A 20,558-nucleotide genomic window follows, 5' to 3' on the forward strand; every position below is an offset into this window, starting at 1 on the left:
AGAAGGAATACGGGTCGTATCTGTATTTGTATCTAGTGGCTTTTTACTGAAAGCGATGGAATATAATTCATTGCATTCTCGGCGTAGCGTTTACTTAACGATGCACTTTCAAAGCTGGTGTTGAGAATCTGTCAATGCTCGGTGACTTTCAATTGCGAACATTAGAGTCGCGATCGCGTCCCTTATACAGGAGCACTTGCGCGAGCCAACCAGCTTTTCAAACACTAGAATGTTTTCGGCGATAGCTACGAGCTGGAAAAAAATTTGGGATGGTGCTCATCTATTTTTAAGTGTTAATTGACTTTAATAGTTTTTTTTTCTTTAAATATTCAATGGTATAATTATTGTTTTGAGAAAACATATCGAATTATGATGGTCAGATTTATATTAAAAATAATACATATTTTAATATGGAGTATTAGTAATATTAATATTTAGTTATTTTTACTAGATTTTTCATGCTTAACACAATATGAAATAATCCTTTTAACAAATTACGATTGCTGTAAATATAATATTATTGATAACAGAAATATTATCTTTATATTCAATTTAAAATTCATTAATTAAACATAAATAATCTTGATAACAATTAACAAACTAAATTTAAAATAGGAAAATAAGCAATATACAGTCGACCCCCCTATAGCGTATAGATTGGGACTTCGTTATAGGAATACTACGTTATAGGTGATTAGGCACCCATACAGAATTTGAGTCACAAAATACGTCTAGCGAAGTCAAGGGATAAACATTAACAAAAACTACGCTATATGGGGGAACGCTTTAGGAGGGACTGCCGCATACGCTGTAGGAAACTACGCTATAGGGGGGCTTACTGTAAATGGTTATGATATATACTGAGATATTTTATACATACACAAAACATAGTAAAATAATTGGTTTTAAATATCTCGGGAAACGCGGAATAAAAAGTATTTAACAAGTATGCTTTTATAAAATTCAACAATATTTTTTAATAGTTACTACCTATTATTTAGGATAGGACAAAAAATCTTGTTAAATTATGCTACTTATATTATTTTTTTTGTTAAATGTGTACGATACTATAAATTCACTAGTTTAATTACATAGATCGTATAATTTTTTTTTTTATTGAGATACAGATATAGAAGATATTCAATTTTTCAATAACAGGCAAAGAAAATATACTCGTGCTTAACGAGTTTGTGATTCGATTAGTTTTTTCGTTCCGACAATTACAGAGCCAACTGAAATTTTCCACCGGTCAGCCGAAAAACAAAACAAAAGAAAATCGTCTCTTGCCCTCTTTATGATGGAAAAATACCTATTAACGGCAATTTATACACATGAGCCTTTTATACGCCCAAGTAATTTTCGTTCTAAGGTCTCGTTGGTTTTCTTTTCTAACGAATACGCTTTTTCTATTAATTTTTCGCGCAGTAGTAAACGAACCTGTAACGACCTCATAAATCGGTCGCGACCCTATTGTTTTTCGGCTGTAGATCGATGAGTAGTAAGTAGGTTTTATTATGCCCACGAGTCACGATACGTCGATGAGAAAATACGACCTGAGCGACTGTCTTCTCTGCGCATAAACACGCCTAGGGCTAGGATCATAGCATAAAAGGGATATTTGATGGACGAGAGAGTTATAAATTCGTTGGAAAATAGAGTAGAGTTAGTTATGGAACTCAACATTTTCAAAAATATTAGTTTCTAGCATGTTATCAGACACCATTATACTAAGGTATACAATTTATTTACATTCTTATAAAAAAAAATACGCTTCAGTCCACATGAAACACCCAGATAACCTACCTTGTACATCATATAAAATTCTCACGTGCGATTTTGGGACTCGTGTTAATATACTATGATTGAAATGCGTTGTCTCTGTTGTTGTTAAATGTCAATTAATTCGTGACTTGATCATAAACGTCTTCTGATCGTACGTGTCTTCTTTAATTTTTAATATTATATTCAGTATATGACGTCAATCGTTTAAAATGTAACTATTTGTTGTAGCCTCTCTTCAATTAAAGGAAATATAATAAACATGTCAAAAGAAATGCGGAAGGTCTGTGTTTATATTGCTTTGTAAATATATGAATGACAATTAAAGGAAGAGGAAATTGTATGCAGTCTTTTAACATTGCAATTACTATACAAGTAAAAGGCCGTCACTGTATTTCGTTTACTAAATAAGCGAAGGTTATTTTTTATTATTATGTTTTACTTAAAACAAATTATTTCATTTTTTATTATAATTGCATTTTAACTGTCTTGTGTTAAATACGTCGGTTAATTTCGGTTACAAGGTTGTTTTAAAATATAACTATGATTTATATCTCAAGATGATCTTGTTATTTTTGTATCTAATTTCAAACATGAGTTCTCAATCGAATATTCAATACGAGGGTTCTCAATCGAATATTCGATTATTTTAATTATTCACTTGATTTAAACTATAATATATGAATATTCAAATAATTGATTCGAAAAAAAACGTTTATACTATATTGAATCAAATTTGAATAAATCATAGAATGAAACAATTTGTACACTTGAGCAACACAGGTAGTCATTTTTTCTATCAATTTATCCGAGTCACTAGTGCCACTCTAAAATCCAAGGTCCTTAATGCACCTCTATTTTGTTTCGAAATGCGAGACAATGAGACGCTCCTTCTTAACAATAAAAAATGCTTTTTCGCCTTCGAATAACATTTGTGAATATAATGTTTATCAGTAGTATCTACTATGACCGAAATTCGCAGAATTTGTTCGTTGAACGAAACAAAATGTTGGAAAGGCTCACCCTTTATTATTGTTTAACGCTTATCTCAAAAACAGGTGTGCGTCGCAAATTTTTGTTAAGTTTGTGTTACGTTTTTTTATTTATTATTTTAAGACGCAAGTTAATTTATTTATTAGTGTTAAGCTAATTTTGCTGGAATCTAAATATAGATTTCATGAGTTGGTTGCTTATTAAAGTTTTAGTGAATAAATAATACTACCGTGTACATACTACATACTAACAACTAGTTAGATTTTAGGTAAGAAAAATTGCTATCCACCGGTTAAATTTTGTTAATAAAATATACAAAATATTCTTACCATAATTTAACATAATTTTTCACTGCGTTTTTCGAAAAAATATATTTCAAAATTTTTGTCACTAATTAAGAATTTCTTCAAAGAAAAAAATAATATTAAAATTCTCCGCACATATAGTTATAACTTCCCATTTTCTTTAAGGGAAATGACGGTTATATTTTAAATTAACGTGTATAATACTGATTATATTATACTGTAGACGTTTTCTTAAATATGTAATAGTTATATATCGCACATTTTTTTTGTATTTAATTATAGTATTTATATAAAATAACTATCAGAAAGAAGTTTTTGCCTGATTCTTTTTTGTGGATAAATAAACTTTTAGATTATTAGTATACCATGATTATTTTAAACTCGGAATAAGTTGCATTTTTCAAAAGTTACGTCTTTCAGGTTTTATATTAACATTTTGGCATACCAAATCCTAAATTCCGCATCATAAACGTTCCTGCCAATTGATATTTTTATGATCATCGCGTAAACGTTCGGAAGGAATAAAAATTCTGATAAGTTCAAGGTTGTCGGCCATTTTTATATCAGTCGCCTTTGTGTTGCATATTATTATGTACTATACGAAAGTAGCCAAGGCTCACAAAGACACTGCACTGCGGTGCTGCTGATAATGTCAAATTAGAAAGTCAAGTATTGAAACTTAGGGGGTTCGTTCTCATTCATCTCTCTTGGCGTGCACTTGCAGCCAGTCGGATGCTGTTCCAGTCGACCTCTGTTTTTTCCTCGGTCTGATTCGTCGCAGGAACGCTCCAAGGCGAAGCCGCATTCTTACGGAAATCACCGATCGATCTGAATCCGAAATCGAAGACCTTCAGATGTTATATTTGCATCAAAATCGAGCAATAGCTAATAATAAAGCTTCTTTAATCAAGGGCTCATACGGAGATATATTATGCAATATACTAAGATTTAGTTGCAAAATTACGGCAAATTTTGACACTCCCCGAAATATTAATTACATTATATACCGGATCGGAAGTCAAATTGTTTTTTTTAGACTGAGTGCTGGTAGAGTAGCTGGGATCTTCATCGTGATACTTTTCGGACAGTCCGCTAATGTCTCTCCTGTCGATCAGTTTCTGGGTTTGTGCGAGTCACCCTGAGTCTGCCTCAATGTCTCACCAGAGTCTGCCTATGTCTGTCCGTGTCTCGCTGCCATTTCCGTCTTCCTATGTGACTAAGTATCACATCTTTTATAACAATCATTCGAGACAGCTCTGGCGAGTCGCAGATGAGAATATTTAGGAACCAATTCCATCGGTTCTTGAACACACCTCCAAAATGTGTTTACGCCTTAAGATAAAATACGTTCCAGATGGCTACTTCGACGGAACGGATTGTGCCATTAGGTGGTTCGTGCAATATTTCGTAAATTATAAATTGTTGAAGATGTTATATGGTAACGAAATCTCTCCCCCGTTGTTTTGTGTGGTCTAACATTTAAAACGTAGGAGATCACTCTTTTCGTTTATTATGGTGACCTCTAAATTGTGATGCAGGTGGTGAAAACCCTCACAGCATGAATAATAATAATCAAAATAAAAAATGTAGAACATTTAACACATTAATAATACAATGTACATGTATTAATATATCATGACTACACACATATTTCAAAAGAGGTAACTTAAAAATATAGTAAATAATGACGCGAAATTTTGTATAATTTAATTTAAATTTACCGTAAAAATGTCAATTGAATTTCTCACTTATCATCAGGTAAATTTAAATTATTTTACTTACTAATTGCTATTTTCTTGAATGTAGTTGAAAGGGGAGGTGCATATACATTTCGCCATATTTTTTTATTATTATAAGTATTATACTTATATATTGATTTTATAAATAAAAATTAAATTATATACAAATGTATATCACACGAAAGTTGTGTATATGCATTGGCAACTAAAAATGTGTCACCCACACCTTGTAATTTTGCCACTGCTGTTTTTGATGATCTTTTTATTTATGGATGGCATGGGTAAATTATACTTTTGGGTTAGTTTTGTAAGATTTTCAAAACCTTGAAAGGAAAGAACGTCACATTCTTTGTTAGTTTTAAGGAACGTTAAAAGTTTATAGGGTCATGTAGTGTTCAATCGCGCTTCGCATGTCTCACATAAATCAATGAATGACCAAGGCCCGCTTTTTGGGTCGGTCGTAAAACATTTTGGTGATTCGATTGAGTGATTATTCGTTTTATTCGTCACTGCTCTGGTTTTTGGGAATTAGCCCCATTCGGTCGTGTTTAATATGTAATATGCGTGTTTAATGAGAGATTACAGGGGTATTTCTCTTATATTTGATCATAAAAAATATGCTCACATTTAACTGCTATTATAAATATCGAAATAACATTGCGATTAATTTAAAAAATAAAATAATAAGTTGTTATTTCGAAAAAGTATTAATTAAAATAAAAGCAGATTTACTTTTAATTATATATTGTTATATATTATCATATATTTTATTTGTATTGTTTACATTAATGAAAAAGATCAAATAAACAACATTTAATTAATTTTAATTTAAAACATTCTATATCAATGGTATTGTTTATTTGGGATGGAATCCACATAAGTCGATTATTATGTTTTATTTAACAGTAAAATTTCTGTTAAAAAAATTATTGATTTTATGTTCGTTGTATTTTAGATTTTAGCTTTCACAAAATATTATAAAAACCAAATCTAGTCGCATTTTATTGATTCCTTCAAATGTATTATGATGCATATTTTGAATTCATTAAATTTTTTTTACAGAATTATTAATTTTTTTTATTAAAATAATGATTTTGTCAGTTTTTTCTTGCATTTTGACACTTGATTAGTGTAACTTATATTTTTTACTCCTTAATTTTTGTGGCAAAAAATGTGTTATAAATAAAAATTAGCTTGTTATTAAGCCATACATAAATTAAAATTAATATCACGTGACACTTCAATGTGATAAATCATTGAATGCGATACTGTTGAAAGCCTTAATTTCAGGCCGATGAAAAATTGTCGCGTTAATCAGCCCAATTATGAGCACCGACAGTTATTTTCGTTTAACACTCATTATACAATTACGTTATTATTAGTCATTCTATGTAAATTATATGATTAGCATTCGTGATTTATGCTATGCCTATCATATACCTTATCATTTATGCCATGAGACCAAATTAGGCGCAAACAATTAATTATATTTGGACACAAACGTTCACCAAAATTATTGTATCACTGTCGGACTGGTTTGGGTTAAGTTTTTATAACGTAGTAATAGATTTATCCAAGTCGGTCATACTTGGGCGGTTCGGACCTCTCGAGGTCAAAAAACCACAACCGTAGATTGTGAGCCGTGAGTCAGGTGTGTGGTGTTGTATTATATTATATGCACGAAAATAAATTATGCGATGATTCACGCTAGTGTTCTCGATGACTGATAACGTTAACATAAATCATCATACTACTAGTAAATAATCTAATAATATTCGACCTCATATTTTTATATGTGTAAAAATATTATATTGCAGATAAACGTGCGTTAAAGTTGTTATATTTAGTTAATTACAAAATGTGCAATAATCATTTAGGAACACCTGCCCATTTAGTCATGCGAAGAACCCAATAAAATATATTGAGCAATTTAAACATTCGATGAGCGCATAATTTCGTGTGATTTAACACCTTTGGATTATTTTCTGTGGGGATATGTGAAGTTGCTAGTCTGCCCCGATAAACGACTTGGAAGCCAACATTCGCCGCGTTATTGCCGATATACGACCCCAGCTGCTTGAACAAGTCTGAAAATGACCTCCAGATTGCGCTTTATTCGAGCCGAAATCATATTTAAACACTAGTGGCTTAAAATTATCTTTCCAATAAAGCCAATACCATGGCCATTACCATGATTTTTATGTTTATTTTATTTTAAAGTTCTATACCTCAAAAAAAAATACCCTTTACATACATATATGAAATATCTTGAACAATTCGGAGTTTGTCCTTCAAAAGGCATGTTGCTTGTGCCAAGTATCTGAGGTCCTCTGAGAAATGTTAACCGCTTTGCAGACTTCGAGTCGTCCATGCGGGATTGATGTCCGAAAAGTTTTAATTTGATATACATAATAAATGGCGTCTAGCTCTCAATACAACGAATGTAATTCGATGTTGTTAAATATCATATTTACAAGTTAATCCAAAAATCACCCTTAAAGGCTGTTGCTTCTTCCGTATGATTATTTATTTATTAAATTATGACCATCGTAACATGACAGCTTAATTTAATTGCACCGACCTCGCGTATATAAAATACATAATTCTCGTTGTTCCGCTATGTTGAATTTTCAATTCTCGTGTGACCTTTTCAAAGGCTTTATTGAAAATAAGACATCTAAGAGTTCTTGTCGCGATTTTCATTTTTTCATTTTGACTTTAACAAGGTTAATAAGCTTATTCTTAACTCGTATATGACATTTTCCGCTCTATATAAGTATAATACATATATACTGGAACTTGTAAATCTTTTCCAAAATATGTTACAGGGAATGTATCAAGGTATGTAATACACAAATGGATCGATTATATGAGCTAAACTATTAAAACAACATACTTTTTTTCAGTTCGTCTTGTAGCTATCTATTTCGTTCCGAAATTCAAAGATCAGACTACTTTGGATAATGTATCATTTCGTCTGTGTTATTATTTTTAACGCAGTGGCGCATTTTAAAATAGCCTAATACATTAACACGATTCTTTAAAGTTTGTATACATATTGTGTCATTTCAGCTTTGTTATCCCTTTGCCAAAAAAACATTATGGAAATGAAACCTCTGGAATAAGGCCAAATTTTGAGGTATAAAAACTAAATTCATTTTCGATTGAAATTTATCTTTTCTATAAGACACAAAAACATTCCCATAGCTTGAATCGAAATATAGGTTATATAAAGGCGATTTAATTAAAATATTATACAATATGCAAATTGACAGTTATAAATGAGAAAGTTATAAAAAGATCGATATCTTTGTTAATTATTTTATCAATCACTTATTCGTTACTATGAATACAAAGATATAAGTATTTTATTTATTGTTAACCATAGTTATAATAAACCTTAATGTGTTTCTTGGTACGCGCGCTAATATTTTGGTAACCGTTTCATAAATAACAATTCTTGCCACATCTCGATAATAGAAACAAATTGATGATGATTATCAGGTGTAATTTATTTTCGGATTATTGAACAAATTTAAATCGACGTGATTAGAAATGCGAATAAGCTCTAGAATACTCTGCCACGTCACGCGGACCCTAGCTGAAAATTGTTATTACAAACCTATATTTCTTTACGTAATATTGTATCATATTGTAGATGATTTCAAATATTTTCTTAATAATCATTAATTCAATATTTCCATTGGGTCCCCCTCATGACACATTCGATTACGTAGCTTTATTAGATTTGAACGATACGCAATTTTGCTCTGCTTCTGCTAACTAGGCCAAGCATAGATACACACGGGGACTGTCTAGTGTTCGATTCTGTCTCTAGGGTCTCTCTCCTACGTAAAATTCGCTCTCGCTTTGTGTACGTAGATCTTGAGGGGTTTTGAAACGAAACTTCGCTCTTCCGCAAAACACGCTCTGTTTCGAATGAAAATAATACGTCCACTGCAATCGTTGTGAAAGACTTGCCATGTTTTGTCGCACGTACTCGAGGCTTGTCACAACAACGTCGGTTACTAAACCATGAGTTATCTTGACAATGGAAGATGAATAGAAGCAAGGGAGATTAATGTAATATTGCGACATAATGATTTTTATATATTGATATAATATATCAAGAAAATCTTTACCTACATTGATTTAATTTCAGTTGTTTTCTTAACGGGTAATATTTTATATATTATTTATGACGATTTATATATATTTATGACGTATACGTTTTACTTATTATCATGCTGCGTTTTAGGTAGATCTATATAAATATTACAGATTGTATAGTACTGATTTGAAATCAAAGCGAAAGCTTTCTAATGATTCGATGTGGTGGCCTGGTGAGAAAGGTGACACCCCTATAAGTTTTATAAAAAAGTATCTGCAAGAACATTCATCTTGTTCTATTTATCTTCTCGCTTGAGTTGTAAAATAAAAATAATTGCAAATTCTTTGTTGAACGTGTTCGATACTATTAGCTTAACACAGGGGTCGGCAAAGTGCGGCTCCGGAGCCGCATGCGGCTCTTTGGCTCCTTGAGTGCGGCTCTGGCACAAATATCCACGGGCCCGGGCGCTAATTCTGGTCGAGTGTCCTTTCCATGCAACGTTTACTGTGTACGTGAGCGTTGACGTAGTACCTGTTTCGTCCGATAGGGGCGCAGCGCAGCGTAGTAGTATGACAGCTGTCAATATGCGTACTTGGCGGTTACAGACGGGGCCAAAAGTATGACTGGCGTCAGAAAAGGGTTTGTTGCCATTTTGAAAGAAAAAAATAATTACGAGATATTGGTTTATCATTGCATTATTCACCAAGAAGCACTTTGTGCGCAGATATTTCCGGAAGAAATTAGTAAAGTTATGGGATTAGTGATCACGATCATCAACTCCATTGTAGCTAAAGCTCTTAATCATCGTCAATTCAGAGAATTTTTAGTTGAAATGAAGAGTGAGTACGCTGATCTTCTGCTTCATAACAAGGTTCGATGGTTATCAAGAGGGAACGTTTTAAAACGCTTTTGCTCAAGATTTTGAAAGGGAAACATTGTTTCACTTTCCGAGCCTGCTGAAGCATCGCCAAGAAAATAATTCTTCTATTGACAAACACCATTTCAAAACAACAATTTTAAATATGAGGAAAGCATTTCTCAGCAGGTTTCAAAGCGACCTTAGCATTCGTCAAAAATCTTCTTAATGCTACAATAAACTGAGTTGAAATTTTCTCCTTTTGGCATTGACATTGGTAACTTTGAAATATAATTGCAGGATTTAAAAAATAAGAAAATATGGAGCTCCAAATTTCAACGTCTTTGTATTGATTTGGAAATATCGGAGAAGAACGAATGTGATCTTAGTTCACAACACAAGTGGTCTGCTTTGAAAGACCTGGAGAATGAAGTCATGATCATTTTCAACGTTTGGAATAGTATTCCTGACTCTTAAGATCCGCTGAAAAAACTTGCGTTTGCTGTTCTTTCCCTTTTTGATTCTACATATTAATGCGAACAATCCTTTTCAAGCATGAACTTTATCAAGAGTAAACTGAGAAGTTGTCTTATTGATGAGAACCTGGAATCATGCCTAAAATTAAAAACAACAACATATAAACCTGACTTACTGAAACTTTCCAAGGAGATGCAAGGACATTGTTCACATTAAGTGTTTGTCAGTCATTGTCATGATTTAAATTTATGGATACCTTACTTTCATATTATTGTTTATAAACTAATAAATCTTTATTAAGTGTGAAATCAAGTTTTATTCAGTGTACCTGTAATTTAATGAAGGTTTAAAATTATAATAAAGGTTTACTAAATTAAAAAACAGATTTGGCTCTCAGAATATTTTGAATCGTTGTAATGTACATATTTGGCTCTTCGGCCAATAAGTTTGCCGACCACTGGCTTAACACAAAGCACAAAACGGCAGGTTTGGTAAAAAAAAATACTGCTGTATTTTTATGGTATTAAAATACACAGTGCAAATGTATTATAGTATACGTAATATTGAACTTTAAATTAAATAAGGCTACATTGGCTCGATGTTTTAACATTAGTGCGTATTATGGCGGTTAGCACAACGCTATAGGAAAACCGCAAATTGATTCGATATGAAACTAGTACGCCCGAGTGTCACGTTTCAATTTGGCAATAGTGCAATTTTCCATCCTATATATCCATAATGAAACACCACAAAAGCAGACAAAGCGTTATTACTAGCTCTCGCTTTCCGCCCCCTCTCATTCGCGACCTTGCTCTCTCTCTCTCCAAGACTCATCTCTTCAATTCCAATTAACAAAGTGTGCCGCGTGTAACACAGGTAACCGACAAACGACCAGGTGTCGTAATGCACCGGTGCACCGATGGAATAATATAGTAGGTACCACCATAGACCGGTTTTCCTCAGTCGATACACATATTTATAATAATATTATCATCATCATCATCGTGGAAGGCTTTTCTTACTGACTTGCTCGCTCGTGAGTTATGATCTTACGATCGTGGTCGCTTTGATATTGAATTTCCGTTATTGCGTTACGAAACTGATATAACACGGTTGCGATAAAAATGCGGTCGATTGCCAAGAATGTGGTCGATATATCAGATTCGTTGCTTTAACAGTCAGGCTTTGTCGGACACGTGAATGTCACGAAAAGTTGCATCCAATAAATACATCACGCAAGTATTTTAGGTACACTAGAAATTTATTTGATTCATTTACTGTACTTTTTAAATTATTTAACTATAACATTATCATTTTCTTATGTCCTAAAATTATTGATTTTAGTGTATTATGTGGTGTTTTTTTTTATAAATTTATTTGATCTTCTATTGAACAATTTTAACGCATTGAAAATGTTTCGTAAACGTTTTGTTGCAAACTAACATTTGATACTTTGACCACGCGTAATTATTGACAGCTGTCTGATTCACAGTTGCCAACATTGATGAAAAATATTTTTTAAGAAACATTTGACTATGTTGCAAAAACTACAAAATAGGGCAATGAGAGTAGTTTTAAATAAAAATAGATTTATGATTGTTAGATTAGAAGAAGAATTAAAAAAAAATACTTTACCAGAGTATTTTAAGAATATAATAACAAATAAAGATGCACATATATGTATTACTAGAAATAAAGATACTTTAAGGATAGATAGATATAAGAAAACGATAAGAATTTGTATAATAATATTTCACAATCCGCAAAAATAAAATGTGACGGGTTCCCACAATAAAATAAACTAACACCTTCATGCATTACAAAATAAATTATAATATTAAAAACTTGTTTTATGCTCTGTTTGTGTTTTTATTATGTTTTATATGTATGTTTTGATCTGTTTAGTATATAAACAATTAGCTATATTAACTAAGTAAATAAATAATATTTATGAAGAACCGTCTTTGCATATAAACATAACAAGAATGGCTCTCTCGAACTTAAGCACGTATACATTTGCGTTAAATCTTAATCCCAAGTACGGAACGTTATTATTAAAATAATACATTGTAATAATACTTAAACCTAAACACCTTTATTATTTAATACCTATGTATAGCATTTCTTCTTTATCAAGTGGCGATTTTTGCCATTGTACCATTGATGCGTAGTGATTGGTTTGACTCAAAATACCATACTATTGTACATAATGTTTGTTGCACAATAATTATTTCTACATAATTATGAATCAAGGATAAAATTATTGTTGAACCGCAGTTTATGGTCGCTCGGTCTCACGGTGACCTCTGCGACAACAACGTCAACGACGGATATATTAGCGCGATATCGATAATAAGAAAGCTGGATATATGTACACTTCTGCAGGTCAGGTCGAGGAGGTCGGATATCGACTGTCTTTCGAGGTCGATTGGGTCTCGGTCGATCTTCGGGTTCGGGCTTAATATTGAATTTAAATGAATATGCTCGGGTGGTGACGAACCTTTTATTTAGAAATCATGTTTAAGGTTGTTTTTTGACCAATTAGATCTCGGGTAGAACTATCACGACTTATAAAAAATGCATTTCTTAGTGGCTATTATCTGCGGTGCGGTGTGTCTAGGAGTTCTTTCTGTGACAATATGTATTCATTTTAAGACGAACTGCGTAATTGCTTTCTCTTTAAATTTGTTGTGCAATTATTATACATTGTATTAGGTTTTAAATTCGTTTTCTTTGGTCAATATGGGATTTTGGATTGCATGTATTATTGTAATATAAAAAATAAATTCATACAGCTTATTTAAAAAATATACATACCTAGATCCACGTGAAAATCTGCAAATGAAAAATTCAATTAATCGTAATTGTAATCATAAATATTTTATTATGGCTTTAAAATTATTAAATCTGATATCCACATACAAATATGTAAAAGTAATATCTCTTATAATAGAACGCTCTAAAATTCGTTTCAGTGTTTGCTACTGGTATATATTTTTTTCTTCTCGTTCATGTTTTTGTTATATAATATAGCGTACAGCATGAATAATTACGATTAAATTAAAACTTTTTAAATTGAATTGTGTATTATGTATAAATTATACTTAGCATGATTATGTATACTTTTATGTACCCTTTGTTGATTTATCATTGATATTAAAGAAGTACAATTTGTTAATATAATTAAATATTATATATTCTTAAGCCCTCGTATCATTTTCTTTAAATTTTGCTACATTGATAGAAAGTTTTGCCTCAATGTTTACTTACATAGTTTTAATATAGAGAAAACATTTTTCCTGGCATGAATAAACAACCGACAAATTATTCGATTCTCTCGAGTGAAAAATAAATATCCGCCGAAGCATACTAGGAAAAGTGGCTCAGAACCACTCGCGTCGGCGGCCACGTTCGTTGTGATCCTCGTTTCTTAGTTCATGGTCGACATTCGCATTGACAAATGGCCAATAAGTGAGGCGAAAGTGGACCAATAGTGGCGACGAGCTGTCTGTCTCGCGCTTGCGCGTTTCCCTGCGTTCAAATCTCCGCCAATATTCCCGCACAAAAATATATCCAAGTTTTCCGGATATGGGTATGTTAATTTTATGTATTATTTATTTATTATTCGCATATCAATTTAATATACATTAATATGTATTAGTTAATCAAGAATAACTTATTTCATCTCCGCTCTTTTTTGCTCGACCATGATGGGATGTGAATTTATATTTTAGCAACTTTTGTGAGCGCCGCTCATGTGTATTATTCGAGTCGGTTTTTTTTATAGAATTTTATTTAGAAATTGCTTTGATCAATTTTTGGCTGTGCGTTAAGGCTGCTTATTGAAGCGAATGTAGTAGAAAATGTATATATAATATAGATCGTGAGTATATTATATATGTAACGAAATAAGTATATATGTAAGGGCGATCTCAACATAGTATGATTTTTATTTATTTCATAATCATATTACTCAAACTTCAAAGAGTAATATAGTAAAAGCTTAGAACCCACTCAATACTTGTTGGCTTATAATATTATAAAACTCTTGAATAACACTTTAATCGATTATTGCTAAAAATTCCTTTGTAATGATGAAATGCAAAGGTTGATTGAATATAAGTTATTTTTCGCTTTCGTAATTTGGGAATAAACTGCAAGAGTTCACTTTCTAAGTTTTTCTCGTTGTATTGTCAGGACCGCCAAGAGTGGACCCGGACCCTGGAAAAACAATGATTCCGGGCTTTATGACAAAAATGCCATTATATATATTTTTTAATATCATAATATAATTTTTTTGAATAAATAATAATATTTTATGAAATTATATGTTTTATGCGAAATATTTTAATTAGGCATTAAAAATATTTACTCATAACATTTACTTGTATTAAGACTTTTTATAACAATATTATGAGTGAGAATCAAATAAAGCACATCTATACTGAATTTCGCCCAACAAGAGAGCGCAAAAAACAATTATCCCTTCTCAGAAGTCAAAAATCCACGTCAAAAGTCTTTTGCGCTCTCCTATTGACCAAAATTCGGTTTGAATATATTTTGATCAACCGTCTTATATAAAAGTACATAGTAATATCGATAAGGATAGCTATCATATTTTTACAACATAGTGTAATATCGAAACGCAGTCAAAATATGGAGCAATATGTGAGATGCGATGTCTATCTGTACTTATTCTTCCTCTTATTTTCCCCTGAGATATGAGTTGGCTTAGTTTGTATTTTGGACTTGAGCTAATGAAGGTTCTAATTAGCCATTTTAGAGCAGCATATTAACGTCTATCTGTTAAATTATATTTTCGCTAGTTGAAATATATATCTACTGGTGCAAATGTATTTGGACTTTACTAGTGAAAATATAACTTTACCAAAAAATACACATACACTGTAAAATTTATATATCGCATGTAAATAAATAATAATAAGTACAGTAGATCCCCCAATAACACGGTAAATTGGAAACATGCTATTTGGATTCCAAAAGCCAAAAGGAGGATATCCTCTACCACACACGCCTGATTCGTACGTACGTATTGCAAAAATGTATGATTTTTTTAGTTCCCTAACTACACGCACCCAAATAGCACGTTCAATTGTTATTGTACTACTTTATTAATATATTTATATATATATTACTACATATGAAAAAGTTTAAATCATATAATCTTACTAGCACCTGCCAGATAATTTATATTTTCACTGGTAAAAATGTATTCAGATTTGATTTTGACTGAAATGATATATTTAAAAAAATATTTTCGGGATAGATTCGAGACTGTTTTTTTTAGATTTTCTGTTAGGAATAACCTCAAAAAACTGAATGTATTATTTATTTATTTTCCTGCATTAAATCTAGTTGTCAAATTATTGATAATACAATCTATAAAACTAATAAGTTTATATAATTCAGCTAGTGCTGTTGTTGATTTTTAGATATTTCTTTGCTTCTTTCTTTTTCGTCGATCTGAAAATTCAGATCGAATACCTAAATTTACTGCTACTTATTTACATTGGTTGAATATTTTCTCCCATGCCTAATATTTTTTAAAGTGCAATGAAGTCAACAATAATTTGAAAATAATGAGCCGCGTCAAAAAACTACAATCTGTCCCTTTGAATAATAATGTTTATTGTGAAAGTATGTGCTTTTGAAGGCAATGGTCCGCTCCTTTTATTTATTGTACGTATAAAAAGAACTGAAGGAACTTATACCTGAAATACATCATACATACATCTCAAACAACTAGTTTAGTTCAGATTCGTTATTTGAGGTAGGTTATTACTTTTTTTATAAATATATTCTTGCTATGATTTTATTCAGAGTCGGGCCCCTCAAGGAGAACGGGCTCCGGGAATTTGTCCCCTCTCCCTCCTCCCTTCTTGACAGGCCTGTGTATTGTGTTGTTATTTTGTAAATTATGTACATACGACGAGGGAAATAGCTGTATGTGGTGCTAATCTGGTATTTAAATCCTACATAACTTTTTATAGTATTCATATCGTGTCTTAGTGTTTTAGTTTTTCTCCAGAACTCGGGAAACCATTTCCTTAATGGGCCACAGATATTATCATGTTTTGGCTTATTAATAAAAAATAAATTGGAAATTCTATGTATAAATACAGCATGTTTTAAAAATTAACTGCTAATTATTTTTAAATGCAGAAAATGGCTCTTATAATTTCAATAAATTAGAACGAGTGAAATACGCATCCTTCATTAAAGACTAAAAAATAACATATTGCGGCTCATAAACGTCGTTAAATAAATAAAACAGGAGCTGTTTTTAGTTAAGTTTGCTCAACTGTTCAAATGTATAAATCAGTTAGAAGCTGACACGTCGTAGCAGCTAGTTTTAAAATATATAAGAAGCTAATTCGCATCTACTTATTTACTGAAATATTAAAAAAAAACAATTTTGTACTATGGTTTTAATTATGATATACATAATATATATACTTAAATTCTAATAATATTACGTTTCTACTAAAAAATATACAAAGTCAACTATAAAAATAGTCAATACTTGTACATTCAAAACACAGGAAAGTACAATACATGTACAATACTTAATTAGAAATGATAAGTATTGTATTGTATATAACTAATCTTTTTGTAGATCGAATATCGCGGAACGGATTAGACTTAATATAATTCATAAAAGAAATTTATATTTAGTAAGTTATAAACAAATGTGATGCATTGTCAAATACGTCTCTGTTATTTTTTGTGTAAAAGGAAGTGAGTTGATTTTGTGTTATATAATACTAATTATAATATAATTAAATAATACATTTATTAACTGTGCTTACTTTATAATGCATGTCGGTTGGTATTTCTCTTCCTGATTTTTTTAAATAAAAAAAATGCTGTTAGTATTATAATTATTGTAAAGATTGATGCAAAATGTATGAGCATCTGTATCATTCATTCATTATCTCTTGACACGAACCGTAGTATAATAGGTGGGCTGCTTTCTTTCGATACGCCGTGACGAGTGCGCGATTTGAATAATCCATTAGGCCATTAGTATCTGCTGAGGTCTATATTTAGTGATGCGATCCAGAAATAGCGAGGTCTGACCTCTCAGACCGTTTTGAGCTGATTGCTCGTCGGTGCCGTTGAACGGTGACAGGACAAAAGACGTCATATATGGACGGAAATTTAGTATAATAAGCTGACCCTCGACTCGGCTCTAGGTCGCACACTCCTGGTCCTTATCCACTACGAAGCATAGTGTTAATCATTTGATTGCTTTGTTGTTTGTTTTGGGAACTTCTCGAGGAGTTCGGTGAACGCGTAAATTTCCACTAAAACACTATTGTTTGTATATAATTTAATTTAGCCATAAATAAAACTAAGGGGCTATTAATATTTTTAATAGAATTTATTATAATTCTTGCTTATTACTTTATTTTAAAAATTGCTTACAGTTATAATACTGGATTAGATCAGCGATTAGATCATTGCCCATATTAATGTTCGCTAGTGTCTAGATAAAAAAAACACAATTTGGCAGGTGAGGATTTTTTTTATTCTACGATCGAAACAAGATATTTAGTTTACATACATAAAGCTGATTTGATACAATAATGGTACAACTAAAAAAACAATTTTATAGAAAAATCTTTTGGTTTATTTTAACCATTTTTTTAAAGTGATACAAGTCCAATTTTTGGAAAAAATTAGTAAATGCTAGTTTTAGTCAGATATCCACTTTTTTATAATTATAATCACACAGTCAATGATGTACAATATCCTCATAAATTGGTCAAAAGAAATTAAACCGTAAACTGTTTTCGTTAAAAGTGGAATAATCCCATCCGTAATAATCATAATCTATGAGTTGCTTTACACCATAATAACTTCATTATGCTAAGTGTAAAGGATAAATATTATTGAATTGCTATTATTTATATTTTTTATAATTCGTTATTATTAAAAGTAGTATACGTTTATTTGTAACTAAAAATCATATATTTTTATTGATTAATATTGAATAATAAAAATGAAGAAGTTTATATTTTAAAAAGATTATTAATGATAAACGTTTGCCATTATTTTAAAGTTGATTCAAACGTAATGTATGTATGAATATAAGGACATATACCACTTGCAAAAACAACGGCTCATATTGGAAATATTAAAAATACACTAATCACATACGTGCCTTGCAACATTATTTTGGAATACATTTATCAAGGGAAGGGGGAGGCCCTCAGCATATACAGTGTGAATATGTATCTCGGAAGACCTCGATAAAGGAGGCCGTAAAAAAGCGGTTTCTTCGATGGGGACGGCTGGCCAAGGACGAGTTTGACTAATGGCGGCCCACTTCGATGCTGTCTTACTGTGGAAATTTTATTAGATTAACTTAATCGAATATAATAACGGTATAATGGTTAACTTGATTAGGTTATGTTTGGGTTACAGCGGAGAGTAACAACTGGTGGTTTTTAAACGTGACGCCGTGATAACTAACATGTACCGTTACTTTTTAAAAAAAATTCGCTGCACTGCTAAAAAAATATTAATATTTAAATTGAGTCAAGATATAGGTTGAAATTAAAATATCTGAAATTTTTTTGTATCACTGAAACATATTTCTGAAGTTTTAAATTAATAAATAAAATATCAAAAAATATCATGGTGTGCAATTAAATATACATGTAAAGGCAATTTACGGTAAAATATTTAAAATCTATTTTAATCTAATGACAGTCAAACGATGTTAAACTTGCCCCATTGTTTTTTGATAAGTAAAATAGCATTCTTAAATAATAACGTAGTTCTTGCAGTATAAAAAAGTCATACGTTAAAATAATTCTCTTACAAAAATGATACATATTTTTACATCTTCAACAATATCGGTTAAATATTAGATGATGTAATTGTGAATGAAATCACATTTCTAAGCGATACATTATTTTTTCTTAGTTTGTTCAGTGTTATTTAAAAAAATATATTTTAAAACGGTGTTCTTTATATTCTTGATATTGTATCTAACATTTGCGCTTTTGCATAGATAAAGGACGGTACTAATAATTGTCTTCCTGTATGTACTTCTCATAATAAGTATAGATTGAACGAGTGTACATTAATGTCGTACAAGTTATTTTTCATAATTGAACAATTGAAAATAATATCATCAGGAGATTGTATAAATATTATTTTCAATTGTTTTTTTATTTATAACCAAGCATTATTTGAGCTTATAGCATGCATTACAAATTTATATTTTTTGTTACAGGGAACTTCCACGATCGCCAGGGACCGTCCACCGAACTCTCTAGTGCACGAAAGCCTTCAATATTTAACACATCGTCCGCGTTCCGACCTGTCAAACCATCAAAACCTACCACCTCGATTTTTACAACCGCATCAAAGTTTGAAACCACTGCCAATACCCAAAAACCCTTCTTCGAGGACATCAAAAGTATAGCCAGGAGCTTCGGGGAGATTATAGAGTTTTCCGAGCGGTCGAAGCGTAATAAACGTTCCGGATGGGTATTCGGGAATGAGATCGAGGGTTTCGACGCCTATTGCCGCGAGCATGGCGACCTGACGAAGGTGCTCGGCGAAGGTGGCGGGAGGAGAGTCAAGAGGAGGCCCGAGAGGAGGGTCACCGTTCACTGCGTGGAGGACGTGTTTCGAGACGGCTCCGTTGACATGCCAGAAGCGAGAGCGGCCGAAGTCAGCTCGACCGTCGCCGCGATGGACGACGGGAAAGTGGAGAGGATCAGGAAGTACAAGGAGGAGAGGAGGAAGCAGCTGGCTGTTCAGTGCAACGTCCAGCCAACGGCCAGGACGACGAGGTAACGCGGTGTTTTTTTTTATTATTTGTGGATTATATTAAGTTGATTTAAAAGCACCAAAAGAGTTTAACTCAAAAAAGATTTGATGAACTCCTCCGAGATGGTTTACTCGTAAATAAATGTATGGAATATTACATGTACAACTTTGAATATAATAACATTCAAATTTGTGCGATCCTTGTGCTTTATGTGTGCTGCAGAGTTTTTATATGAGGTAGTAATTTCGTCAAGTTTAATCCTAATTTTCCACAGTTTGTTATATCCAGACAATTTTTTTTTCATTAACGAATCATTTACAGCGCTAAAGCCGCATTCAACTAAATATGACGATTGGATTAAATAAACTTGTCATAATTTTGTTTCTGTCTCGACACAAAGCCTCGCCATTGTTAAACAATGATTTCAAAGATTTATCATTTTGTAATTCTAAGGGTTCTTATTGATACTGCGTTATCCAAGGGGAAA

General features: G+C 31.8%; 1 protein-coding gene across 5 annotated transcripts in view; it reads left to right on the forward strand.

Moving 5' to 3' along the window:
- Svil (Supervillin) overlaps nt 1-20,558 on the forward strand; it is a 261,654-nt gene that overhangs the window by 88,675 nt on the left and 152,421 nt on the right. For all 5 annotated transcript variants that reach the window (XM_088198613.1, XM_088198614.1, XM_088198612.1 and 2 more), the window contains one exon: nt 19,529-20,093. In XM_088198613.1, coding sequence (XP_088054739.1) covers nt 19,529-20,093 — 565 coding nt within the window. The remainder of the gene's footprint in view (nt 1-19,528; nt 20,094-20,558) is intronic.

Source organism: Plectrocnemia conspersa, unplaced genomic scaffold (genome assembly GCF_051122295.1).
Source record: "Plectrocnemia conspersa isolate PC_06_02 unplaced genomic scaffold, ASM5112229v1 ptg000011l, whole genome shotgun sequence".
In the NCBI taxonomy this organism is placed as follows: domain Eukaryota; kingdom Metazoa; phylum Arthropoda; class Insecta; order Trichoptera; family Polycentropodidae; genus Plectrocnemia; species Plectrocnemia conspersa.